Source organism: Oncorhynchus mykiss, chromosome 12, assembly GCF_057628025.1.
Source record: "Oncorhynchus mykiss isolate SJ-2025 chromosome 12, ASM5762802v1, whole genome shotgun sequence".
NCBI lineage: Eukaryota > Metazoa > Chordata > Actinopteri > Salmoniformes > Salmonidae > Oncorhynchus > Oncorhynchus mykiss.
The window spans coordinates 39,541,443-39,568,983 of NC_143033.1; the positions used below are offsets into that span (position 1 = coordinate 39,541,443).

At 41.0% G+C, this 27,541-nt stretch overlaps 1 protein-coding gene across 2 annotated transcripts; it reads right to left on the minus strand.

Moving 5' to 3' along the window:
• Positions 1-27,541, minus strand: sim2 (SIM bHLH transcription factor 2). 2 transcript variants are annotated; one of them, XM_021623721.3, is made up of 12 exons: positions 27,128-27,541; positions 26,027-26,224; positions 16,321-16,403; positions 13,869-13,958; positions 7,782-7,890; positions 6,983-7,068; positions 4,590-4,789; positions 3,822-3,928; positions 3,335-3,482; positions 2,976-3,141; positions 2,281-2,704; positions 1-1,650 (listed from the first exon to the last, which is right to left on the minus strand). In XM_021623721.3, the coding sequence occupies exons 2-12, from the start codon at positions 26,199-26,201 to the stop codon at positions 827-829; spliced, it is 2,412 nt and encodes an 803-aa protein (XP_021479396.3). In that variant the 5' UTR covers positions 26,202-26,224; positions 27,128-27,541; the 3' UTR covers positions 1-826. The 2 variants fall into 2 exon arrangements, with proteins under 2 accessions (XP_021479396.3, XP_090048580.1); XM_090192454.1 differs by having other exon boundaries at positions 26,027-27,535.

Sequence of the window (27,541 nt, forward strand, 5' to 3'; positions counted from 1 at the left end):
ATGACATTTCATTTGAATTGTTTATTCAGAATGAAAGCAAACTACCTTGTTTTATTTCATTTCATTTCCCCCAATGCAGTATATATTTTTTTCATTATACTTGTTAGACCCTAGTTTCCTTCATAAATAAGCAAGCTGCTTTGTGTTGCACAATAATAAATAAACACATTACGTTTCCAATCTCTGCCATGGGTAGAATATACCAAATGAATTCCAACTTCAAAAGAGGATGAAGGATATTTTCCCTCATTACTGTGTGCGAGACATTGTCCACGTTCAATACTTTTGCAACTGTAATTTTTCTGTTGGCATAATTTATACGTGCATTGGAAACAGTTTGCACTTGAACTAGCTTGCGAATTGGGTTGAACTCATGCTACATTCTATAGTCTCTTCTTGTTCAGGTCTGTAGGATAGGTACCTCTATGAGTTACAACATTAGAGGGGTGTATTCTTCACAGGCAATTTGTACCTCAAATGATGTACTGTATGGCTCAAAGGTGATTGAGGACTTATCAAAAGAAATGGCTTTAATCTAGAATGTGGCAATGCATTACATATGCTATTGGCTAAACTGTATGCCAAAAATATAATGTATTCAAGAAACCTGAAATTCCTGGCTGCTCCTTACAGGAGTCTGACGTTGGTTTATCTGTGTAGAAAGCATCGGGAAAAACAGAAATGGGGGTCCCCAGAAAGTGACTCGACTTATGTCTGACGCAGTAACATAGTCACTGATACAGCTTTTGGTCATGGTCTGTTTCTGACCAAAAGGGCTGAAGTCTAAGGGTGTCTGTCCCTTCTTGACCTTCAATCCCAGGCCGTGTCACCTCTCGTTGGTGATGATGACGGACGTGCCGATGTAATGAGGGATCTCCCTGTGGGTCTCAGGGGAGGAGCCAGAGGCGGGGCTTTGGCTCTTGTAGCCAAAAGAACCCATTTCATCACCACGGTAACCGTAGCTGTCCGACAAATGGCCGAGGGCAGCGTAGGGCGGGGCCTGGAAGGAGCTGTGTTTGGCCAAGACGTGGTGGAGATTCAAAGACATGTACGGAGCCTGGGCCGGCAGGCCTGCCCCAACTCCCACCCCCATCCCAACCCCAACTTCAACTCCCACCCCCATCCCAACCCCAACTTCAACTCCAACCCCCATCCACATCCTCCTCTCCCCCGCCTCAGGCTCCAGCAGCTTGGGGGTCCTCCGCTCCCAATTGCTGTCCGTGTGCTCCAAGGGGCCAGTGGCACTGTGGCTGTAGGGGGACTCCATCATACACAGCCTCCTGTGCTGCTCCAGCACCACCTGCATGGGGAAGGGCTGGCCCAGGCCGTGGAGAGACCCGGACTGCTTATAGCTCGCCTTCTCCAGCACAGAGCTACTCAGCAGAGGACAGGACAAAGGCTTCTCCCCTACTATGCAACCACCTCCCTCTGAGACCTTGTGGAGGTGGTCTCGGTTGAACGGCAGCTTGCTGTCCTCTTTTGTGGCCTGTGACTGGGAGGGCAGGCGGTCCTCTGTGGTCTTCCTCTGGCCAAGTGTGTGATGCTCGTAGGGCTCTTCCTTGTACCTGCTGATAGGGCGCAGGGTCGCGCAGCTGGAGAGGACGCCATGGAGGGGTTCGCTGGGGGAGTACCCCCTGCTCGCTGTAGGGCCTGTGAAGAAATTAAATGCTCCATGAGATTCAGACTAAAATGCTATAGAGGCCAGACACCTCTAGAAGTTTGGTAAGTCGCTGGTTTAAGACTTGCTGCCACACCAATCTGTCCCTTATACATTTTTAAATGATGGGGCACTACTACCACATAGCAATTCAATTGGTACAGCACTTTCAGTAATGGTGCAACAAATATAGCCTCTTACAAGGCACGTCTCAAAATATGTTAATGAGCCAGAGACAATTATACCATGCATCCACTAGTGGTCAAAAGGTTTTTGGCGCTCAAAAAATACGGTACGGTACTGTATTCTGTGAGACTGAATTACAGTATCATTTGAAATATAGCAATTCATTCCCCACCCACAAATGTTCCCAGAATGCACCCTCATTTACAGTATACTGCAGTAAAATGTTTCTCAGTATTTGACTGTTGATAATACCCCACATTTCCGTATCAATTACAGTTTTCAGTTACAGTGTACCATTTCTGGTTAAATGTAGCATTGCTAGTGTAAACTGATTATATCAGTTAGTGGTGCATTTAAAAGCTTGTGGAAAGAGCTCTGCGTTCCTCAGCACTGATTGGGAGCGCGCCTTTCCCCATGCTTTTGAGCCAGAGCCATACCGGAATACGCTGCTGCAGTGGCAGTGGTGATGGCACACGATGCAACAGAGGGCCTCGGGACGTGACCGGGATGGGTTTTGGCATTGGCACAGCTCCAGCGCTCCTCGCCCCCTCGATCCTGCAGGGAGCTGAGCAGCTGCCGGGCGGCCAGGCTGGGGGAAGCCGGGGAGGGCGAGGCGGAAGAGGAACCCTGGGTGGGTCGCACCCTCCTCTGGGAGTTCGTGTGGGGTAGGTGCCCATATGGGTTGGGGAAGGAGAGGCCATACGGGGCGCTGATGCTAAACAGGACCTCTTCAGCTTCTGGGCCTCCAGAGGGGCCAGAGCTCTGCCCCTGGCAGGGGGTCAGAGTGTACGGGGGGCTCTCCTTCCAGGCCTCTCCTTGGGGGGAGCAGTCCAGCTTGTCTGGATGGTAGGTGATGTTGGGCTGGAGGTGGAGGTAATAGACAGCAGGTTATGGTGGTGTTGTTCTTTTCTATCAACGACAGGCAATGAAGACAGTGCTGAGTACAGCTCATTTGTTGAGCTATGACAAAGAATCAAGTCACTTTGTTATATTTTCCTTTTCAAGAGGAAAGTTACTGATTGTGAATAGTGTCTCCTCTTTTTCCAAACTAGCAAAAGCTATTCATCATAATATCGGCTACTGTATGTGCATATGAACAGCATTAGTAACTCGGTGTGAGGAGCAGTAGTACCTGAGGGTAGGGGGCTGTTTTGAGTTTGCTCTTGATCTTGACTGCTTTGGCCTTATGTTGTTTGCGGGGGTCCTGAGAGGAGGCCGGGCCACTCTTAAAGACCAAGCTGGATTTGGCCGCTCGACTCTGCTCCTGAGACAGCTGCATATCTTTATACTCTACGTCCCTGTGGCGAGACATATACATACAGCACAGAACAGCTTGGATTAGCATAACACACACACACACCGGGTGCACCACCTTACAAACCCAGACTTTCTTCCCCAAAATGTCCAAGACTATTAAAAGGACGTTTTTTTAAGGACATGATTCACCTGTCACAGCACCACTCAGGTCGAAAGGTGAAAGTGTTGACTCACGTGAGGACATAGTTGACGCTGACGATGCAGTGGGGTCTGGAGGAGCGGCTGTTGTGGACGATGGTGGCGTAGCTCTGCACCCACACCCAGCCCCCGTGCTTGGACAACATACGGTAGTACTTAGTGGTGACCTGCCCTTTCACCAACACTGCAGAAGAGGGAGGGGTGAGAGAGAAAGATGGGGGTGAGAGATCAAATCCCAGACTGCACTGTGCCTGGGTAAAAGACTGAGGGAGAGAAAGAGAAGTGCACATAGCCAGAGAATGCTTGGGAGAGAGTGACTGCAAAAGGCTCAGCTCCATTGACATACTCATGAATACCTTGAGTCATGAATACTGTATCATTTTTATTTTCCTCTTAAACCTGCATGCATATTCTGTGAGAAACTCCACAGTTGCCACTTACAGAAACCCTAACCCTCTCAAGGAGAGTGTGGGTTGTTTAGTTAGAAGTGTCACAATGTGGCCACAGAGGGGGACTGACTCACAGAGGTGGTGAGCGAAGCGTAGATGGAAAGCGTCACAGCCGTGCACGTGGTGGTATAGTGTCTTCTCGATCAGGTCCTGGGGTTCGTGTCCCGTCAACTCAGCCACCCTTGAATCCAGAGTTCAGGAGTCAAAAGCAAAACATTTTAAATCATGATGTTCACATCCTTTGTTGTGTTTGTTTTTTATTTTAATTCTATTTTTCTGTCTCATTTTACATAGGGTATGTTTTTTCCCCTCCCTCCCTCCCTCCCTCCCTCCCTCCCTCCCTCCCTCCCTCCCTCCCTCCCTCCCTCCCTCATATTAATACAACAGTAGCTAAAACGGGGAGAAGTCTGTCCATAATAAAGCTCTGCTCTACCTTCTTAACAGCGCTATCAACAAGGCAGGTCCTACAGGCCATAGTTTTTTTCGCACCTGGACTACTGTTCAGTCGTATGGTCAGGTGCTACAAAGAGGGACTTAGGAAAATTGCAATTGGCTCAGAACAGGGCAGCACGGCTGGCCCTTGGATGTACACAGAGAGCTAATATTAATAATGTGCATATCAATCTCTCCTGGCTCAAAGTGGAGGAGAGATTGACTTCATCACTACTTGTATTTGTGAGAGGTATTGACATGTTGAATGCACTGGGCTGTCTGTTTGAACTACTGGCGCACAGCTGGGACACCCATGCATACCCCACAAGACATGCCATAAGAGACTGTATAAACTGCCTTAATTTCGCAGGACCCCAGGAAGAGTAGCTGCTGCCCACTCACTCCCATACCTAGAGTCCAGGAAGATGAGCTTGAGGTCCAGGCTGGCCCTGAACATGAACATGTTACTATGGAGCTTGATCTCTGTGATACCACTGGGAGGCAGGGAGTGGCCCACCGCCACCAGACCCACGATCTGATAACACGAGTCAAACAGCGCCATGTCCATCACGTACTGACGGATCTTCAAATACCCACTGCAGTGGATCACCTGCGGAGCAGAGAGATGAGAGGGGCTTTAGACAGCAATATAGAGATAGATACAGATACAGACATATATATAGCTAGACAGAGAGGCTTTACACCTTGCCTTATGTGTCCAGAATGTGGTTTTGTGTCCATATTTAGGTGGAGCAGATAGTTAGATACGGTAGATTGAGATACAACATAGTTGGTAATGCAGCAAACTTGCTCTCACTAACTCCATGAAAGCAAGAGCAGGCTCAAACTCAGCCTGCACCCCACTAAGTGCCCCTCTCCACTCCCCCCTCCTCCACTGCTCCCCTCCAGCCCTCCCTCCCTGGAACAGCCACGTGCCTAGATGCTAATGGCTCTATTTATCTTCCTCACTTCCTGTTAACCTATACTTGTCCGGCCATTCAGTAGCGGCCGCCCAGTTCACACAGATGATTTATTCTACTACTTAACATAAACGGCTTGTTTATTGGCAATGTACAGTTGAAGTCGGAAGATTACATACACTTAGGTTGGAGTCATTAAAACTGGCTTTTCAACCACCACAAATTTCTTGTTAACAAACTATAGTTTTGGCAAGTCGGTTAGGACATCTACTTAGTGCATGACACAAGTAATTTTTCCAACAATTGTTTACAGACAGATTATTTCACTTATAATTCACTGTATCACAATTCCAGTGGGTCAGAAGTTTGCATACACTAAGTTGACTGTGCCTTTAAACAGCTTGGAAAATTCCAGAAAATGATGTCATGGCTTTAGAAGCTTCTGATAGGCTAATTGACATAATTTGAGTCAATTGGAGGTGTACCTGTGGATGTATTTCAAGGCCTACCTTCAAACTCAGTGCCTCTTTGCTTGACATCATGGGAAAATCTAAAGAAATCAGCCAAGACCTCAGAAAAAAACATTGTAGACCTCCAGAAGTCTGGTTCATCCTTGGGAGCAATTTCCAAACCCCTGAAGGTACCACGTACTTTGGTGCGAAAAGTTCAAACCAATCCCAGAACAACAGCAAAGGACCTTGTGAAGATGCTGGAGGAAACAGGTACAAAAGTATTTATATCCACAGTAAAACGAGTCCTATCTCGACATAACCTGAAAGGCCGCTCAGCAAGGAAGAAGCCACTGCTCCAAAACCGCCATAAAAAAGCCCGACAAAGGTTTGCAACTGCACATGGGTACAAAGATTGTACTTTGGAGAAATGTTCTCTGGCCTGATGAAACAAAAATAGAACTGTTTGAAATTGCTTAAGGACAACAAAGTCAAGGTCTTGGAGTGGCCATCACAAAGCCCTGACCTCAATCCCATAGAACATTTGTGGGCAGAACTGAAAAAGAGTGTGCGAGCAATGAGGCCTACAAACCTGATTCAGTTACACCATCTCTGTCAGGAGGAATGGGCAAAAATTCATCCAACTTATTGTGGGAAGTTTATGGAAGGCTACCCAAAACGTTTGACCCAAGTTAAACAATTGAAAGGCAATGCTACCAAATACTAATTGAGTGTATGTAAACTTCTGACCCACTGGGAATGTGATGAAAGAAATAAAAGCTGAAATAAATCATTCTCTCTACTATTATTCTGACATTTCACATCCTTAAAATAAAGCGGTGCTCCTAACTGACCTAAGAGGGTATTTTTACTCTGATTAAATGTCAGGAATTGTGAAACTGATTTTAAATATATTTGGCTAAAGTGTATGTAAAACTTCCGACTTCAACTGTAAATTTACAACAGATCTCAATTGCAATCTGCTAGGCGATGTATATTATAGGGGACGAGGGGAAGAGAGGGAAGAAGTAGGGAGTGAAGAATATTGCCGTTGCATCCAGAGAGGAGGGTTTTAGAAGAGGTAGTTGTTGTTGGAGATTTGAGTGAGTCAAGTGGAAATGCTGCAGCTGCTGAGACTCTCAGACAAACAATATGCAGTTTCAAATAACCTGTTAACACTGTTATAACACTATAATAACATTATAGCCTCAATTGAACAACAACATTTTAATCTCAAAATAGAAGAAAGAAGAAATATTTGTTTTGAACTGACACATTTCAATTGTAGGTGTTTAATTTGAATTAGTTACTTTCTCTCTTATATTTCTCTCTTATATTGATATTCATGTTTACTACTTCCAGAGACGCAGATTATCATGGAATACAGTAACTAGGAAATGTGATTTCAAATATTTAATTTCATTATAGTAGTACCTTATATCCTCCACACGTCAGTCCTGCATTACGCTTGGCCAATACACACTTCATCCTCAGGAAAAAAGAGCGCTCAATTTCGTACTCTGTAACACACACACACACACGCACACACACAGACAGACACAGACAGAGAGAGGAGACATAGACAAAATAAAAACATTTCACCACCACAGTCACACACACAAACCCTGGTTAAATGTCCTTGAGCTGTTCTTGTCTATGTTTTGTGTGGACCCCAGGAAGAGTAGCTACTGCTTTTGGTCTTATTAAACTCCCCCAAAGATGGTACTCCACAGAATGTCGAGTGCTGTTATCACATAAGACTTAAGATGCTGCTCCTAGACTAAGATAATGAAAACCTGCCTGCTGCTCTGAGAGAGAGAGAGAGAGAGAGAGAGAGAGAGAGAGAGAGAGAGAGGGGAGAGAGAGAGAGAGAGAGAGAGAGAGAGAGAGAGAGAGAGAGAGACTGCCTGAGTTTTATCTTGTATTATGCATCATGGTGCTACACATTGTACTTTGTACTATGTTGTTATAGTTGCCTTCCTTCTTACGGTAGAGGTAGACCTCATTGAAGTAGCAACACTGTTACTTAGAAACATACAGAGAGTTGAGTACATTTTGCATGAGGGAAAATCGTGATCAACTGACTTGGTTCGGAGAGAGAGAGACAGAAGTAGAAAGGGAAAGGAAATGGAAAGAAAGACAGAGAAAGAATAAGAAAGACAGAAAGAGAGGAAGAAAAAAGGAGAAAGAGAAAATAGAAAAGGAGAGTGAATGAATCTAGCATGTTAGGCACCTTGCAGGAAGTGATGGTGGAGGGGCTGATGGGCGCTGAGCACGGCCGTCATCTCATCATGGTCTGATTGGTGGATGTACTCAAATATACTGTTGCCCGTCAGCTCCACCTGACAGAAACAAATCAATCAAATCAAATGTTATTTGTCACATGAGCCGAATACAACAGGTGAAATGCTTACTTACAAGCCCTAAACGAACCATGCTTAAGAAGTTTTAAGAAAAATAAGTGTTAAGTAAAAAATAGATGTATAAAAAATAGAAAATAAAATAACAAATAATTAAACGGCAGCAGTAAAATACCGATAGCGAGGCTACATACAGGGGGTACCGGTACAGAGTCAATGTGGAGGCTACATACAGGGGGTACCGGTACAGAGTCAATGTGGAGGCGATATACAGGGGGTACCGGTACAGAGTCAATGTGTGGGGGCACCGGTTAATCACATCACATCAAGCTTTATCAGCCTGAAATTTGAGAAGATGACAAGTTGCATTATATACGTTAGAGACCAGCATATAATTTCTTCAGTGACATGTGACCCCTAACAAATCAAATCAAATGTTATTAGTCACATGCGCCGAATACAACAGGTTACAGTGAAATGCTTACTTACGAGCCCCTAACTAACCAACAACGCAGTTTTAAAAAAATATGGATAAGAATAAGAAAAAAAAGTTATAAACAACGCAAACAAACAAACAAGAAAACACAATCGGTTGGGGGCACGTAAAATGTCTGCCTTCTTCTCTGGTTCCATCTTAAAACAACAGTGAAGAAGACAGAGTCTTTCTGAATGGTGTTTTGAGGTCTTTTGATCATTTAGCAGGATGATACTCTGTCATTACAAGTGATTACATTATCAAAGAGAAATGCCTATTGAAGGGGGACACTGACTTTGTGTGTGTGTGTTTGTGTGTGCACGCGTGCGTACATGTGTGTGCTCGCGTGCGTACATGTGAGTGTGTGTCTGTGTGAGTGCCTGTGCCTGCATGCGTACATGCATATGTGTGTGTGTTGGAAGTGAGGAAGGGGACAAAAATCGATCTCTGCATCACTTTCAGCTCCGCCTCAAAGGCGGATGATGTCAGGAAACACTCGGGTTAATTTATGAAAGAACCAATCATTTGCATGACAACACAGAACACCGTCTAGGCTCCTCTCTGATCTATTTTACCTCTCAAATTTGGGGGCTGGGTCACTCAGCGAGCGGGTCACTGCTCCCCACTTCAACAACAAATTGGTTTCTTCAGTTAGGCTCGGGTAATCCATGCTTTGTAGTGAGAGAGCATTGGGACTGAGCATAGAGGACTGCTCTGCTTTTTGGTGTCAGAGAAATGGTGTTCAGGAGCAACAAGTGAAATATGTGTGTAACAGTGGAGGCTCCTCAGAGGAGAAAGGGGAGGACCATCCTCCTCAGTGAATTTCATAAAATGTTTTATTGTAAAAAATGTAAAAATCTATCCTGTTTAGATAAAACTATACTCAATTTAATCACATCATAAATAATTGATTAAAACACACTATTTTGCAAAGAAGGTCTACAGTAGCCTCAACAGCATTCTTTCGGGTGGCACCATGGTGTAGCCGGAGGACAGCTAGCTTCCGTCCTCCTCTGGGTACATTGACTTCAATACAAAACCTAGGAGGCGCTTGTTTCTCACCCCCTTCCATAGACACAGTAATTATGATAACTTCCAGAGGACGTCCTCCAGCCTATCAGTGTCACGCCCTGACCTTAGTTTTCTATGTTTTATGTATTATTTTGGTCAGGTCAGGGTGTGACGAGGGTGGGTATACTTGTTTACTTGTTTTTTGTATATCTACGGGTGTTTGTTATTCCAGGTTTATTGTAGGTCTATGGTGGCCTGAAATAGTTCCCAATCAGAGGCAGCTGTTTATCGTTGTCTCTGATTGGGGATCCTATTTAGGTTGCCATCTTCCATTTTGGTTTTGTGGGTTATTGTCTATGTGTCGTTGCCTGTCAGCACTCGGTTTATATAGCGTCACGTTAGTTTTGTTATTTTGTTAGTTTGTTTAGTGTTCTTTCTTTATTAAAGGAAGTATGTATTCATATCACGCTGCGCCTTGGTCTCCTCAATACGACAAACGTGACAATCAGCATGAACTGCAGCATGAACTGACATGATGTCCAACCAATCAAAGGATCAGAGAATTCATCTAGTACTGAAAGCATAAGCTACAGCTAGCTAGCACTACTGTGTATAAAATGTGGTGAGTAGTTGACTTAAAGAGAGAGAAAGACAATAGTTGAACAGTTTTGAACTAATTAATATCTTCCAAAATGAAGGAGAAGCAAGACAGAAATATAGATTTCATACTTTTTTTCACTTTCAGTTTCACTTACTTTGCTAGCAAATGCAGCTAGTTAATTTAGCCTACTGAAACACCCTGCTCAAACAGAGGGATGCTATGTTTGCTAGCTGGCTATGACTTTCCCAACATGACACTGGAACTCTTCCAAGTCAAGGTAAGCTTTTGGTATTACTAATTTATTACCACCGGGGCCCATCAGTGTAACTGCTTACTGACTGTGGGTTTACTAACACGTTAGTGCTATTAGCTATGCTGACTATAACTTTACTTTAGCTAATATGGTGACAACGATGTAGGCTGTGCGTAGTGGTTTAGCTTGGAAAGTTTTTTCTGCCTGGTCACATACAGCTGATGTGTTGTGCATTGAAGTTCACAAGTGAAGGGAAGAGGTGAGAGGAGAGCGCATAGATGTGAGAAGGAATACAACGTGGCTGCTACGAAAGTGAATTGTGTTTACGAGTGATCAGGGGTGTATTCATTCCGCTGATTCTGTTGAAAAACATTTCTTAAATGGAAGCAAACGGCACAAAACAGGGCTAAACATACCTGAATTTGTCCAATATAAACTCTCGTTTGCAACTGCAGGCAAGATTGTGCAAAACGGTATTGAATATCACTGTCTGTCCATGTCTCACTGTCTGTCACCTCAAATTTGTTTCTCGACCTGTGTGCACCGAGGTTGTTAACTTTCATTCATAGGCTAGGTTGTAACCTTATGATGGGTATATGGAAAATTTGAGTATCATGTAGTAGCCTAAACCTATCGCTGTTACATTGAACCGGGTGAATGGAATGTGAATGAGAGCCATACAATATGATGTAATAGAAATAAGGCCATGGTCATGAAAAAAAAAAATTGGACCTCATCTTAAACGGCGCTGACCGCCACTGGTGTGTAAAAGCACCAATGTAAGTTAAGATATGTGGGTTACTGATACTTAACAGGCATCTAGATTTTATAATGGAAGATGGGTTAACCTCAGTGTTTAAACAGAAGCATTCTCAACATACTGTTTTGTCTTTCACAGTTCATTTTAAAACAACACTAACCTTAGCACACTAAACACACACACACACACACACACACACACACTGACTTGCACTGGCCCTGCACACTCACTGAACTCTACCCACACACTCACACATACTACACTGACACTCCAACACACACACACACACACACACACACACACACACACACACACACACACACACACACACACACACACACACACACACACAAGATATCAACAACAATGGATGGTCCATTTGAATAAGCTTGACAGCGTACACAGGTGTGCACAAGCATAATTTACATCAGGTCTGCGTGCAGTGCTACATTCAGAGTGGGTGGTTGGGCTGTTTTTATTGGATTGAGTTATTGCTGTTGCTCAGCCCACATGTTCTCTCGACTGCTTTCTGAGCACAGCCGTCAATGTGTCTGTCCAAGTTTGCTTAGGGGAGGTACATTCAAGACATCAGCATTTCTGTTTGCTATCCACACCCCATACACAATCTCTTTACATGAGTGCAGTGTTAGGATGACAGCGGTTCCATAATTTAGGTTCTGGACACTTTTGTAAGCAGAACACCCCTATACTGTAAGTAGCTCAACTAAAATCAATGTGGGCACCTCCATTTTAAAAAACTGATTCATAAAATTGTTGCTTTGGTCAGGACCACTACTTCTAGGGCACCCCCAAATGTCTATGTTCCACCCTTTTGGAAAGTGAACCAGATAGAATGACGGTATGCTGAAAGTGGAGGCCAAGAGTATAACACATCAGAGACAGTACTTTAAGGATAAACCTCTGTCTTGAGGGAGGCTGCCGCTGACTCCATTTCGCTATTCTCAGTCACTGCGTGTGAATAATGAGATGATTCAGTGGGAGTCCATGTGTGGAGAGTGGGTTAGATAGACAGAGCATCTCTCTCTGGGGGAACACCAATACTGATGAAGTGGGCATGTCAAGCAGCAAAGAATGCTGATCACACTGTCCTAATGGAATATATATATAAGCCAAACCAGCAATGATACATTGCTTCTCAGTCAAACTGCCTGGACCTCAGTTAAGGCAGGGTAAACAGAATAAAATACAGTATACAAATACACATACAAAAGTATGTGGACACCCCTTCAAATTAGCGGATTCGGCTATTTCAGCCACACCCATTGCTGACAGATGTATAAAATTGAGCACACCGCCATGCAATCTCCATAGACAAACATTGAATGGCCTTACTGAAAAGCTCAGTGACTTTCAAAGTGGCACCGTCATAGGATGCCACCTTTCCAACAAGCAGTTTGTCAGCTGTTATTGTGAAGTGGAAACGTCTAGGTGTAACAATGGCTCAGCCACAAAGTGGTAGGCCACACAAGCTCACAGAACGGGACCACTGAGTGCTGAAGCGGGTAAAATCGTCCTCAAAACTTGAGACATCTGTGGCTTTGTGTTGTGTGACAAACTGCATATTTTAGAGTGGCCTTTTATTGTCCTCAGCACAAGGTGCACCTGTGTAATGATCATGCTGTTTAATCAGATTCTTGATAGGCCACACCTGTCAGGTGGATGGATTATCTTGGTAAAGGAGAAAGGTCACTAACAGGGATGTAAACACATTTGTGCAGAAAAATTGAGAGAAATAAGCTTTTTGTGCGTATGGACAATTTCTGGGATCTTTTATTTCAGTTCATGAAACATGGGACCAACACTTTACATGTTGCGTTTATATTTTTGTTCAGTATAATTGTGTAGAAACTCCGCTAAGAAAAACTGATGGTCCACACCAAATTTCTCTATCATAATCTGTTCAAAAGTTATTGGGGTTTTTACCCTTGTAGGATGGCCAAGATCAAAGTGGTCAAACATCTGGAAAATAACATTGTGTCAGCTAGGCTGGATGTTGTGTGAGAATTAAGGCAAACTAACAGGCTCATGGTTGAACTCGTCATCTTTCTCATTATCCAGAGAACATAAAACAATATAGAGGTAAGATAGATAATGATTTTGATATATGACATGTATTGTTTTCATATTTTAGTATACACTTTTCATATTAATGCAAAATTCCTGTTATTTCGTAAAAATGTATCAGAAAAACAAGCATACCTCTGTGAGATATCAACGGAGCACTGAGCGCAAGCGTTTTATTTTCAGCTCCTACCATGTTCATTTCACTTTTTGCAGAAGACCACCACAACAATGAAAATCCTCAAAAGTCACTGCGAGAAGTGGCACCACTCTTTCAACAGAGCTTGGTGCTTCTTATCGGATGTATTAGGTTACGGAATCCGACTTTTTGGATTGGTAATGATATTTTAGAGAAAGACCCCACTGGTAGATTCAGAACATGAAGAATCATATTTGTCTGGGTAAAATGTAAAGTGAAATTTCATCACCAAAGCCCGTTTTCACCCTCTCTGGGCAGAGTGGGTGGACTGCCTACAAATTGTGAAATGAACAGCGGCCAAACACAAAGGAAAATAACTCAACACCTAGAATAGACTGACAGATCATATTCTGTGTCCACCCTATACCTTCTCAATTATCTGTGCTAGGTGAACTTAGGCAAACTTTACGTAGCATTCTGCAGTCTGTTTTACTGACTGTCAAATCAATGGTTGAACAGGCATTTCAGGAGGCAGATGCCCTTTAGTTGACCTTGGTTGTGTTGAGGGAGGCAGACACAAAGCTCGTGGCATACGCAATGGCCCAGGACCAAAATGGAGGCAGAGTGATGTCTTCTTACCTGGGATAGGCCGAGGTGGACTGATGCAGTCTCAGAGATGTACATGATTTTGCCGTCTGAAGCGACAATGAATACGAAGCCGTCCAGAGTCTGGGGAACAAAACGTGTTAGACCCAAAAATATACCATCCATTTTGGATAATAACATACATAGAAGGTCAGTTAGATTTGTAGATATTAGACATTGCATTGTGCATAAATCAGCATATGGGAGTATGCTTAAGAGTGCCTTCTATGATTCTATTTTGTAGTCTTTCAAAAACCACACTCTGTTCTATCACATCTGGCTCTAATCATGGCATGAAATCCACTACAAATTCTTGGCAAAGCCTACAAATTCCATAGCAAAAACATTGTAACATCAATGGCATTTTCTCTTCAGAACACTACAATTGTCCTAAATACATACAGTACCATACAAATAAGGCTGTCTTCTGTATACCACCATTACCTTGTCACAACACAACGGATTGGCTCAAATGCATTAACCTCTTGGCCTTTCCTTAAAGCTGTTGAAGGAAAGGCCAAGAGTGTGCAAAGCTGTCATCAAGGCAAAGGGTGGCTACTTTTCTCAAATATAAAATATAATTTGATTTGTTTAACACTTTTGTGGTTACCACATGATTCCATATGTGTTATTTCATAGTTTTGATGTCTTCACTATTATTCTACAATGTAGAAAATAATAAAAAATAAAGAAAAACCCTTGAATGAGTAGGTGTGTCCAAACGTTTGACTGGTACTGTATATTGTGTATATATAGTACTGAAATATTGTGTTACATATTTGTGTTGTGTATATTGGGTCATATACAGTGCCTTGCGAAAGTATTCGGCCCCCTTGAACTTTGCGACCTTTTGCCACATTTCAGGCTTCAAACATAAAGATATAAAACTGTATTTTTTTGTGAAGAATCAACAACAAGTGGGACACAATCATGAAGTGGAACGACATTTATTGGATATTTCAAACCTTTTTAACAAATCAAAAACTGAAAAATTGGGCGTGCAAAATTATTCAGCCCCCTTAAGTTAATACTTTGTAGCGCCACCTTTTGCTGCGATTACAGCTGTAAGTCGCTTGGGGTATGTCTCTATCAGTTTTGCACATCGAGAGACTGAATTTTTTTCCCATTCCTCCTTGCAAAACAGCTCGAGCTCAGTGAGGTTGGATGGAGAGCATTTGTGAACAGCAGTTTTCAGTTCTTTCCACAGATTCTCGATTGGATTCAGGTATGGACTTTGACTTGGCCATTCTAACACCTGGATATGTTTATTTTTGAACCATTCCATTGTAGATTTTGCTTTATGTTTTGGATCATTGTCTTGTTGGAAGACAAATCTCCGTCCCAGTCTCAGGTCTTTTGCAGACTCCATCAGGTTTTCTACCAGAATGGTCCTGTATTTGGCTCCATCCATCTTCCCATCAATTTTAACCTTCTTCCCTGTCCCTGCTGAAGAAAAGCAGGCCCAAACCATGATTCTGCCACCACCATGTTTGACAGTGGGGATGGTGTGTTCAGGGTGATGAGCTGTGTTGCTTTTACGGCAAACATAACGTTTTGCATTGTTGCCAAAAAGTTCAATTTTGGTTTCATCTGACCAGAGCATGTTTGGTGTGTCTCCCAGGTGGCTTGTGGAAAACTTTAAATGACACTTTTTATGGATATCTTTAAGAAATGGCTTTCTTCTTGCCACTCTTCCATAAAGGCCAGATTTGTGCAATATACGACTGATTGTTGTCCTATGGACAGAGTCTCCCACCTCAGCTGTAGATCTCTGCAGTTCATCCAGAGTGATCATGGGCCTCTTGGCTGCATCTCTGATCAGTCTTCTCCTTGTATGAGCTAAAAGTTTAGAGGGACGGCCAGGTCTTGGTGGATTTGCAGTGGTCTGATACTCCTTCCATTTCAATATTATCGCTTGCACAGTGCTCCTTGGGATGTTTAAAGCTTGGGAAATATTTTTGTATCCAAATCCGGCTTTAAACTTCTTCACAACAGTATCTCGGACCTGCCTGGTGTGTTCCTTGTTCTTCATGATGCTCTCTGCGCTTTTAACAGACCTCTGAGACTATCACAGTGCAGGTGCATTTATACGGAGACTTGATTACACACAGGTGGATTGTATTTATCATCATTAGTCATTTAGGTCAACATTGGATCATTCAGAGATCCTCACTGAACTTCTGGAGAGAGTTTGCTGCACTGAAAGTAAAGGGGCTGAATAATTTTGCACGCCCAATTTTTCCGTTTTTGATTTGTTAAAAAAGTTTGAAATATCCAATAAATGTCGTTCCACTTCATGATTGTGTCCCACTTGGTGTTGATTCTTCACAAAAAAATACAGTTTTATATCTTTATGTTTGAAGCCTGAAATGTGGCAAAAGGTCGCAAAGTTCAAGGGGGCCGAATACTTTCGCAAGGCACTGTATCTGTGTTGAAAATATCCCACCTGCAGTAGATGGGATCCCAGTTCTTTTGCCATGTTGTCCAGAGGGCTGATTCTGGTAGGCTGGCCCAAGGCCTCCCCCAGCCCTGTAGATGAAACACACAATAGGTGTAGAATACATTACCGAGCTGCTTCCAGGAGAAGAGGACACTATGAAGAGGACCCAATATATAGCCTTACATTATTTTTTGACTGGTCTGGTAAAATACTGCAATCTCAATGGTACGGGTTAATGACACAATGTCTTCTACGCCAAATGAAAAGATGGACACCAGCCAGCGTTAAAGGGGACATCAATCACGACAACTGTCCCTTGAGATGCTGCTCATAAAGGTTTGAGAAATATTGAACCATGGTAATACTAAAGGATTTCAAGCTGCTCCATCCTGTCTCATTATGTTGTGTGTATTTGTTTTAAATCACATAGGTTGAAAGTAGTGTATGTATTTGCAGCTGATGCAAAGTGAGTGCACAGAATCCTACAAGCACACATGTCCACCAGTCCTGTATAAGGTTGGACTAATGAGAGATGTCACATATGAGAGTAGATTTCAGAAACACACCCTTATGCAGTACTTTTGCTGTATTTAAATATTTTATTTTAGTTTGTGCTTGACTCAGATCCCATTATTTGCTCATGCCCACATCCATAATCCCCTATGTCACTAAGAACAAGATATATTTTTCCTACAGTCACTCTCACTTGCTGTGATATTATTTGTCTATTATGCTGGACACTGGGACATGCAAACAACCTACTGGGCACAAACAGGTTGAATAAATGTTGTTTCAATGTCATTTGTCATTTGGAAAATACATTGATTTCAAAAAAGTAATCAACTGTTGTTTGAGGGTGACACTTCAACCACAAGATTGTCATCATGGTAACCAAATTTCAACATAGGCAAATCTTGTATAAAACATGTTGAATGTCTACCTTTAAACAACGTCAGATCTTCAACATGCAGTAGCTTTGATATTTGTTACTGACTATTATTGTGCTTTTGTTAGAATGATTGATAAGAGAGCTCCACTTTTAAAAAAACGAAATAGATTCACTAAATAGTCATTCCAACGGGTAGGTTTAACAGAGCAAATGAAGTATGACCATACCTTATCACTCAATGATGCTATTTAGCCCGATATAGCATTTATAATGTCATCAACAGCTATTGTTTCAATTCAACCCAGAATTTTACTTAAAATAAACAATACAATAGGCCTTGGGTTTCAAGCTCTGGTTGATATCAAATCTAGCAATATATAATGATGTTGACTTGTGTTCGGTTGTCAGCGCAACCAAATATCAACGTTTGAAGGAGATGTATCTTCTGCTTCAATAGTTCCATCACTAATAATGAATATATTGGATTCACGTCTCCATTTCAGCTGAAAATCTAAGTTAAAGAATAGGACTAAATCAAATCAAACTTTATTTAAAGTGAATTTAAAGTTTTATTTGATTCAGTCTTATTCTTAACTTATATGTTTGGTTGAGATGGAGACATGAATCCAACATATCAATTATTAATTTATAGACAAACTAGAATTAAAGCCAGACTAAATCAGTAGCCCAGATAGAACTATCCAAGCAGAAGATACATCTCCTTCAAATGTTGATATTTGGTTGCATTGACAACTAAACACAATTCAATATCACTTTTGCAATACAATAAATAGCCTATTAACTTGTTGACAAGTTAAGAAATGATATGTTGGATTCACGTCTCCAACTCAACCAAAAATAAAAGTTGAAGAATGAGATTAATCCATTGGTTCAGATGGAACTATCCAAGGAGTAGATACATCTCCTTTAAATGCTGATATTTGGTTGCTCTGTCAACCAAACACAATTCGATATATAACTTTTTAAATACAGTAAATAGCCTAAAGTTAAACAAAGGGATACTTCAGTATTATGGCAATGAAGCCCACTATTTACTTCCCCATAGTTAGATGAACTCATTTTGATGATGCCATTTTTATGTCTGCATACTGTATGAAGGGCGTTATAGGTAGTTTCGCTAGCCAATGCTAACTAGTGTTAGCACAGTGACTGGAAGTCTATGGTGTCTACTTGCATGATAGCAGTTACCATATACTTCCAGTCATTGCGCTAACGCTAGTTAGCAATTGAGCTAATGCTAGTTAGCAACTTCCTTCAAACTGCACACTGGGACATAAAAATTGTATCCACGAGTTTATCTTACTCTGGGGAAGAGTAAGATAAACCCAAATCCTGAAGTATCCCTTTAAATGAGTAACACATCCATGGCCATATTTTGAGGTTACTGTAACTATACATTTCTTCTTATCATATTCAGTGCATTTGGAAAGTATTCAGACCCCTTGACTTTTTCCACATTTTGTAACGTTACAGCATTATTCTAAAATTGATTAAACTGATGTTTTCCCTCATCAATCTACTCACAATACCCCATAATGACAAAGCTAAAACAGTTTTTAGAAAAAATATGAAACATCACATTTACATAAGTATTAAGACCCTTTACTCAGTCATTTGTTGAAGCACCTTTGGCAGCAATTACAGCCTCGAGTCTTCTTGGGTATTATGCTACAAGCTTCGCACACCTGTATTTGGGGAGTTTCTCCCATTATTCTCTGCAGATCCTCCCAAGCTCTGTTAGGTTGGATGGGGAGAGTCTGGCTGGGCCACTCAAGGACATTCAGAGACTTGTCCCGAAGCCATTCCTGCGCGTTCTTGACTGTGTGCTTAGTGTCGTTGTCCTGTTGGAAGGTGAACCTTCACCCCAGTCTTAGGTCGTGAGCACTCTGGAGCATGTTTTCATTGAGGATCTCTCTGAACTTTGCTCTGTTTATCTTTCCCTCGATCCTGACTAGTCTCTCAGTCCCTGCCGCTGAAAAACATCCCCATAGCATGATGCTGCCACCACCATGCTTCACCGTAGGGATGGTGCCAGGTTTCCTCCAGACGTGACGCTTGGCATTCAGGCCAAAGAGTTCAACCCTGGTTTCGTCAGACCAGAGAATCTTGTTTCTCATGATCTGAGAGTCCTTTGGGTGCCTTTTGGAAAACTCCAAGTGAACTGTCATGTGCCTTTTACTGGGGAGTGGCTTCTGTCTGGCCACTCTACCATCAAGGCCTGATTAATGGAGTGCTGCAGAGATGGTTGTCCTTCTGGAAGATTCTTCCATCTCCACAAAGTAACTCTGGAACTCTGCCAGAGGGACCATCATATTCTTGGTCACCTCCCTGACCAAGACCAGCTCCAGGAAAACTATTGGTGGTTCCAAACTTCTTCCATTTAAGAATGATGGAGGCCACTGTGTTCTTGGGGACCTTCAATGCTGCAGACATTTTTTGGTACCCTTCTCCAGATCTGTGTATCAACACAATCCTGTCTAAGAGCTCTACGGACAATTCCTTCGACCTCGTTGCTTGGTATTTGCTCTGATATGCATTGTCAGCTGTGGGACCTTTATATAGACAGATGTGTGCCTTTCCAAATCATGTCTAATCAATTGAATTTACCACAAGTGGACTCCAATCAAGTTGTAAAAACTTCTTAAGGATGATCAATGGAAACAGGATGCACCTGAGCTCAATTTTGAGTCTCATTGCAAAGGGTCTGAATACTTACGTAAGTAAGATATTTCTGTTTTTTATTTTATATAAATTTGCTAAAAACCTGTTTTCGCTTCGTCATTGTGGAGTATTGTTTTTTATTTTATATAAATTTGCTAAAAACCTGTTTTCGCTTCGTCATTGTGGAGTATTGTTTTTTATTTTATATAAATTTGCTAAAAACCTGTTTTCGCTTCGTCATTGTGGAGTATTGTGTGTAGATTGATGAAGATGTATTTTCATTTCATCAATAGCATGCATAGGCCATTGCAGGTCTGTGGAGATTTTCACAATTAATCTGAAGAAACTCAAATGGCACTGATCACTTGCACCAGGTATTTTTAATGTAGTCTCAACTGCAATCCCAATCATTTGGTTCTGCTATTATATGAAGCACAGATATAACACATGAATCTCCAATTTATTTTACTAGGCATGTCAGTTAAGAACAAATTCTTATTTACAATGACGGCCTACCCTGACCAAACCCTAACCTGGACCACGCTGGGCCAATTGTGTGCCGCTCAATCCCAGCCAGTTGTGATACAGCCTGGAATTGAACTAGGGTCTGTAGTGACGCCACTGAGATGCAGTGCCACTGCGCCAATCGGGAGAACATAAAAAAATCTGTTATTGTATTCCTATTTGAACTTTGCTGTGCTTTTAAATGGTTGAAACACAGGCAAAATTGGGGTGTATGTATTAACAGAAAATTCAGCCCCCAGATTTATGTAGTACATTTTAAGAACCTATTTCCTGCAATTCCACAGTTTGACATGGCATACAGTATTATGTCTCTCTTGAGTGGTCCTATGGGGGTTACATGGAAGGGTATTTTGAAAAAACGGTATAAGTGGAAGGATAATTGGAAGGCCCTCCAACCCCCCAAAAAATAAAAATATGTTTTTTTGGGGTGGGGGACGGATTTTTTTTGAGGGGGAAACAGCTAACTTCCTGCATTTCAACAAATTTTACAGTTTTATAAAGTGCCGTTTTATAATGCTATTTTACACATTTTGTCATGAGTCTGAGAGAAAATGTTGCCATTTTAAAGCTAATTTCCTGCAATTCTACACATTTTGCCATGGGGCACGAAGACAAGTGTGCTGTTTTATAGCTCATCTCATGCTATTATTCACATTTTTCCATGAGGCTGAGAGAAAATGTTGCAGTTTTAAAGTAACTGTCCAGTGAAAATATAACTTTAAAAAGTTAATATATTGTTAACTTATACCCAAATAACATTGTTGACTCATCCTATACTCATTTTTGTGACCAAAGCATTAATGGAAGAAAAAAAAAACACTTCAAAAACCCCACTTCAAGCTTGTATCTCAAACAGATCGTTTCAAAAATGCTTGCTATTTCCTCCTAGAGGTAATGAGCTGACATTAATATTTTAAATGACCGGTATACACCCACACCATTCCAACACAGAGAAGCTGCTTTTTAACACACATAATTGCCATATTTTGGAAGGAAAACTATTTCACTCATATTGTAATTTATCAAAGATCATATTTCATACAAATCTGGAAACACTGGACAGTTACTTTAAAGATCGACTTTCGGCAAAAACTCAAAGTTACGGCTTTAAACTGTAACCAAAAACAAATCCTGTGAAATGACAACAACACATACTAGAGGAGTTACTGTCTAGCTACAAGTGGCTTGCTTAGCTATCAAACTAGCTATGTAAATCGTGACCAGAATAACACATCAAAGAATTGGAATTTGGTTGTGCTTTTAGATGGTTGAAACATAGTGATAACACATTGGAAATGTAACTAACTTTTGGCTTTCTTTTTGAGTGAGTGAATATAGGTTTTAATCTCATTGATCAACATCTCAACCAAATATTTCCCAAATAACCACGTTGAAATGACATGGTGTGCTCAGTGGGAACCTTTGTGTGTTTATACTCAATAAGTCTGTTTGCAAATTATGACTTGACAAAATCACCAGAAAAAAAGAAAAGAAAAATAAACATGTGAAACATGTTTTAAAAGAAAGTGTTACATTCACAGAAATGTCCCAACTGTCATCTGAAAATATAAAACCTAAATTTGAAATGTATTATGATGTGTGATGAAGTTGAATATTAGCATGCCAGGTTGTCCATCTTATTAATTTGTAGAAGGGTGGAATTTGTCAAATGCTGTGAACTCAATGGCCAGTGTCACTTATTTCATATATAGTGTATTCAGAAAGTATTCAAACCCCTTCACTTTTTCCACATTTTGTTACGTTACAGCCTTATTCTAAAATGGATTCAATAAAACATTTTCCTCATCAATCTACATACAATAATGACAAAGTGTAACCAGGTTTTTAGAAATGTTCGCAAATGTATAAAAAATTCAAAACAGAAATAACTAATTTACATACGTATTCAGATCCTTCACTATAAGACCCGAAATTGAGCTCCGGTGCATCCGACTTCCATTGATCATCCTTGAGATGTTTCTACAACTTGATTGGAGTTCACCTGTGGTAAATTCAATTGATTGGACATGATTTGGAAAGGCACACATCTGTCTATATGAGGTCCCACAGTTGACAGTGCATGTCAGAGTAAAAACCAAACCATGAGGTCTAGGGAATTGTCTATAGAGCTCCGAGACAGGATTGTGTCAATGCACAGATCTGGGGAAGGGTACCAGAAAATCTCTGCGGCATTGAAGGTCCCCAAGAACACAGTGGCCTCCATCATTCTTAAATGGAAGAAGTTTGGAAACACCAAGACTCTTCCTAGAGCTGGCTGCCCAGCCAAACTGAGCAATCGGGGGAGAAGAGGCCTTTGTCAGGGAGGCAACCAACAACCATGTCTGCAGCACTCCACCAATCAGGCCTTTATGGTAGAGTGGCCAGACGGGAGCCTCTCCTCAGTAAAAGGCACATGACAGCCAGCTTGGAGTTTACCAAAAGGCAACTAAAGGACTCTCAGACTATGAGAAACAAGATTTTCTGGTCTGATGAAACCGAGATTGAATTCTTTGGCCTGAATGCCAAGCGTCACGTCTGGAGGAAACCCTACGGTGAAGCATGGTGGTGGCAGCATCATGCTGTGAGGATGTTTTTCAGTGGCAGGGACTGGGAGACCCAGGATCAAGGAATAGATGAACGGAGCAAAGTACAGAGAGATCCTTGATGAAAACATGCTCCTGAGTGCTCAGAACCTCAGACCTTCCAACAGGACAACTATGCTAAGCACACAGCCAAGACAACGCATGAGTGGCTTCAGGACAAGTCTCTGAATGTCCTTGAGTGGTCCAGCCAGAGCCCAGACTTGAACCCGATCAAACATCTCTGGAGAGACCTGAAAATAGGATTTGCAGAGAAGAATGGGAGAAACTCCCCAAATACAGGTGTGCCAAGCTTGTAGCATAATCCCAAGAAGACACGGGGCTGTAATTGCTGCCAAAGGTGCTTCAACAAATGACTGAGTAAAGGGTCTTAATACTTATGTAAATGTGATATTTCAGTAGTTTAATTTTTTTTTTACTTGCAAACATTTCTATAAATCTGTTTTTGCTTCGTCATTATTATGGGGTATTGTGAGTAGATTGATGAGGGGAAAAAATGTAATAAAGGCTGTAATGTAATAAAATGGTGAAAAAGTCAAGGGGTCTGAATACTTTCCAAATGCACTGTATAGTCTGGGTTCTCAGAAAAACATATGAGCATTGAGCACCCTACATTTTCTCAATTTAACTTTGCTTTGAGTGCTTTGATTTGACTGAGTTGCAAAACTGGGGAAAATATGCAAAATAGTGGCTATTGCACAATATGTTTTGGACAAACATTCAGGGTTAATAGGTCACAGTTTTAACTCTTATATTTTCATACTTTTCACCATCAATATCCATTTAATTCCCTGTGTCTTGGTTTGATAGACGGGATTAGGTGCTGTGCAGGACAGGCCTTTTACGGATCTGTAGACCCAAATCTCGTAAATGGCTGCAACAGACGTTGCACTTGCACCCCCGCTATAGGCATAAATGGAAGCAATTTGAGGTGGTGTGAAAAAATGTGTTTATTACTCTTTTTAAAGAAAATAACTGCCTCAAACTAAAATAAATTAGGCCTATATTTGCGTAATTTGCACACTTTGCACATGGAATGCACGAGATAAACATGCATAATTTGCGTGAGGTGATAGGCCTATATTTCACAAACTTTTGCGCATCATATTGAAATCTGCCTCGGGTCCAAGTTTCTGAATCCCCAGAATAGATATTTGCAGTGCTTGACTTGGACTGAAATAGGTGCCGGTACTCTATTTGGGTTCCGGTAGGCCTAGTGTTTATATTTAGGTGCAGGTGCCCCACAATACTTTTGATTTACTATTCTAGAATCGGAACAGGAGCTCGCTCAACCAGTAGAAAATGATGGTGCCGGTACTCAGCTCCGATGAGGTCATCCCCAAATCGAGCATTGGTTACTTGCAAAATAAGCCTACACATTTGACAATGTGAGGGACAGCGGCCATTAATAGACTCGTTGGACGGAGGTCACATCTCTCTCAGTACCAGGATGTCGTGAATTACATGTAAACCCCAAAAATATTCAATACATCTGATGTTAGAATAATCAATATGTCAAAAGAGAAAGTAAAAACAAAAATGTTACGGCAGACTGTTGTTTAGCCTTGGCCTATTTATTAATTTGAAGTGACTGTTAATTTCTACAGTTAATTAAAACGAAGGCCTATATTTCGTGTGAAACATTGTAATTAAGATTAAACAATCCTATCTAATCATATTTGGTATAACTTGGAGTGCTTAAATAATATTTCACCTGTAAGTTAATGTAATTTAAAACGGAGGCCTATGGTCTGTACTTTTGAAAGAGGCGGCATAATCATTTTCTCGAAGTAGGTTCTTAGTTAATTAATTAGTTCATAAATCCATTTCTGTTTTGTCATGGAAGTTGCGTTTATTTTAAATTACAATAGTAATGTTATTTAGTTGTTTTAGGGTAGTGTCTGATTTTGCTCCATAAAAAAAACAACGAATTGGCCTAATCATTTAAGAGAATATTAATTTAATTGATTTCCAAATATTTGAAATTACATCAATCACATTTTTGATTACTATAATTAAATATGATCAAGACTATAATAGATGTAGGATTACACTTTTTATTTTTGTAATATTGTTATACAGGTTAATTATTTATAGATTCCACAATATTTTAATGGTGAAATGGTCATACATTTAGCTACTATTATCCAGAACTAACGGGTGGCCCTTTTAGTCCGTGCCTAAAGGTTTCTGTGACTTTATGAGTGATGACAGATCAATTCTAAGGGAGGAAGAGGGCTGTTTTCCTCAGGTTTAGCCTGTCGAAGTGTTCCTTTTATTGACCATAATTGGATGATTTATTATAACTCCTAATCTAGAGCCACATGTCTAGCAGTGAAACATTATTAATGTGAAGTTCTAAACTTGTAAAATTAGTATTTTTAAAAATTGTATGACCAGGTGGGAAAGAGGAAAGTTGAGTGCTTTGCCCCACTGGGAAAACACTGGGTGAATCAACGCTGTATCCTGGCCAAAAAAATCTATGTGATGACGTTGAATCAAAATGGAAAATTGGTTGGATTTGCAAAAAGTCATCAATGTAAAGGAATGTCGTAATTGGGTACCCAACATTTAGTATAAAGCTATTAACATGTTGACATTTTTTTGATTTCACATTGAATTCACATTAGTTGACAACTCATCTAAATTTAAATCACAACTAGACGTTGAACTGATGTCTGTGCTCAGTGGGATGCATATCTTTTAGATATTTATAATTGGCAAATTCTACTGGAGATTCATTTCCGACAAATCACTCTAACTGTCCATAGAAACATTAACTAGGGGAAGTGACAATGGTAACCTACATGACCCCGAAAATGTACATATATTTCAAAATTAACACAATGAAAAGGCATACATTTTCTTATATTTTCTGGCCCTTTCTAATATGTATTTGTTTTAAAAAAAAATACAAAGACTAATATTATGTTTTAAAACCTAACATGTGCCTCTTCTCCTGAAGACATAGGCCTAATTATGATTAATCATAATTGATAGTGGTAGCATTACTTACCATCCGGAAACACGGCTCTCATCTTCAAATAACTGGTTGTCAGCCGAATTATTGAAGCCTTATCCAGTTGTGAGGTGATCGCTGAAGGTAAAGGCAGTAATTTCGCCAGTTCATAAAATTCTCCATTTTCTTTCTCTCGTCTCGTCTTCGCCGCATTCTTGGACTTTTCCTTCATCTCTGACTGCTGTAAATTAATGCCTGTTGCAACACAGAACACCTTCCTCTTCGCCCTCAAAACGTAGATTTTTCCTTTTTATCTTTGAATCAGAAAATGCACTTACCAATTACATCATAACGATATTGTAACATATTTTTTACAATTTCTTGAACGATCTAGTGAAAAATAAGCACTCTCCTGTCTCCTTATAGATTGCAGAAACGTGCATGTTCACTAAAAACAACCTGTTGCATGTAATTAATTCCAATTAAATATTACAACCATTAGCCTACATGTTGATATGTATTGAATGTTCGAAATGTTGGTCTCCAAAACATTGCTTTCCGACGCCTGTGCAGAACACAATTTAGGTGGTAAACAACGTTAAAGTTACCAGAGCCCTGTAATCATTTGAAAAGCTTTTTCTTCGACTAGGCTACTTTTCATTCAAAAGAGTCTGTGAGGACAAATCTTGGGCAGGCTCCCTTCAGTCTCCAAGTGGTGGCATGAGAAACAGGTTGCCCTCTACTGAGCAAGTAAACTCCGGAATATGTAGACTGTCAAATATCACACGGATGAACGCCCCGTTTAAACAGAAAAGACTCCCTTTGAAGTATCAGAAAACCTCTCAAGTTCAGGCACACCATCATAAGACGATTTGGTTGGATTCGCTATACCTCATCGGTGCGAACGGTGTTTGCCTATTCATTTGCGTAAATAAAAGGCTCGTTTTAATATTTTCATTAACGAAAACAAACCCATATAAACACTATAGCATACTGTTAACGTTTGTAAAGAATTGGACGCGAAAATATTCGTGCGTAATGGCAATGTGTAGGCTATCCAACTATTCAACTTGACGAATAATTACAACATCCATGCCCAAGACACATTTAAAGACATCCATGATGTAGATGTTTTACATCATATCAATTTGAAGTTACCTGCGCCTGGAATGTTATTTTTCACACTTCATTCCAGAGTGTTTGCTGCCATAACCACCAGAAACATGTCTTCGATGACGCACGGGCACTGCAGTTATGATGATTAGTGAATAACGACTATATGTCCTTCCCATGTAATGTCCACCTTGTTTAATCGACTAGGGAAGACATCAACTGAGTTCTCCATTTCCTTATTTCAACGCCAGGATAAGGATACATAACTAGGCTACCAATGGAGAGCATGCGAAGTTGTCTCAGACAGTGCTAGGAATAATAAAGCAACATTTTCGTCTTCAAGAAGTCTCGTTTTTTGGCTTCAGTAATCCTTAAAGACAGACCGATTTTCCAAACAGCACCCGTCAATTCCTTTTGCAGAACCAAATGCGGACTGAGGGAGAGGGGCGGTGCGCAGAC

Coding starts and splice junctions, on each gene's coding strand:
- sim2 (XM_021623721.3), bottom strand. CDS start 26,201: ATGAAGGAAAAGTCCAAGAATGCGGCGAAGACGAGACGAGAGAAAGAA. Junction 7,069..7,781: donor CCACCATCACTTCCTGCAAG/GTGCCTAACATG, acceptor TGTGTGTTACAG/AGTACGAAATTGAGCGCTCT. Junction 3,483..3,821: donor ACGCTTCGCTCACCACCTCT/GTGAGTCAGTCC, acceptor CCTCTTCTGCAG/TGTTGGTGAAAGGGCAGGTC.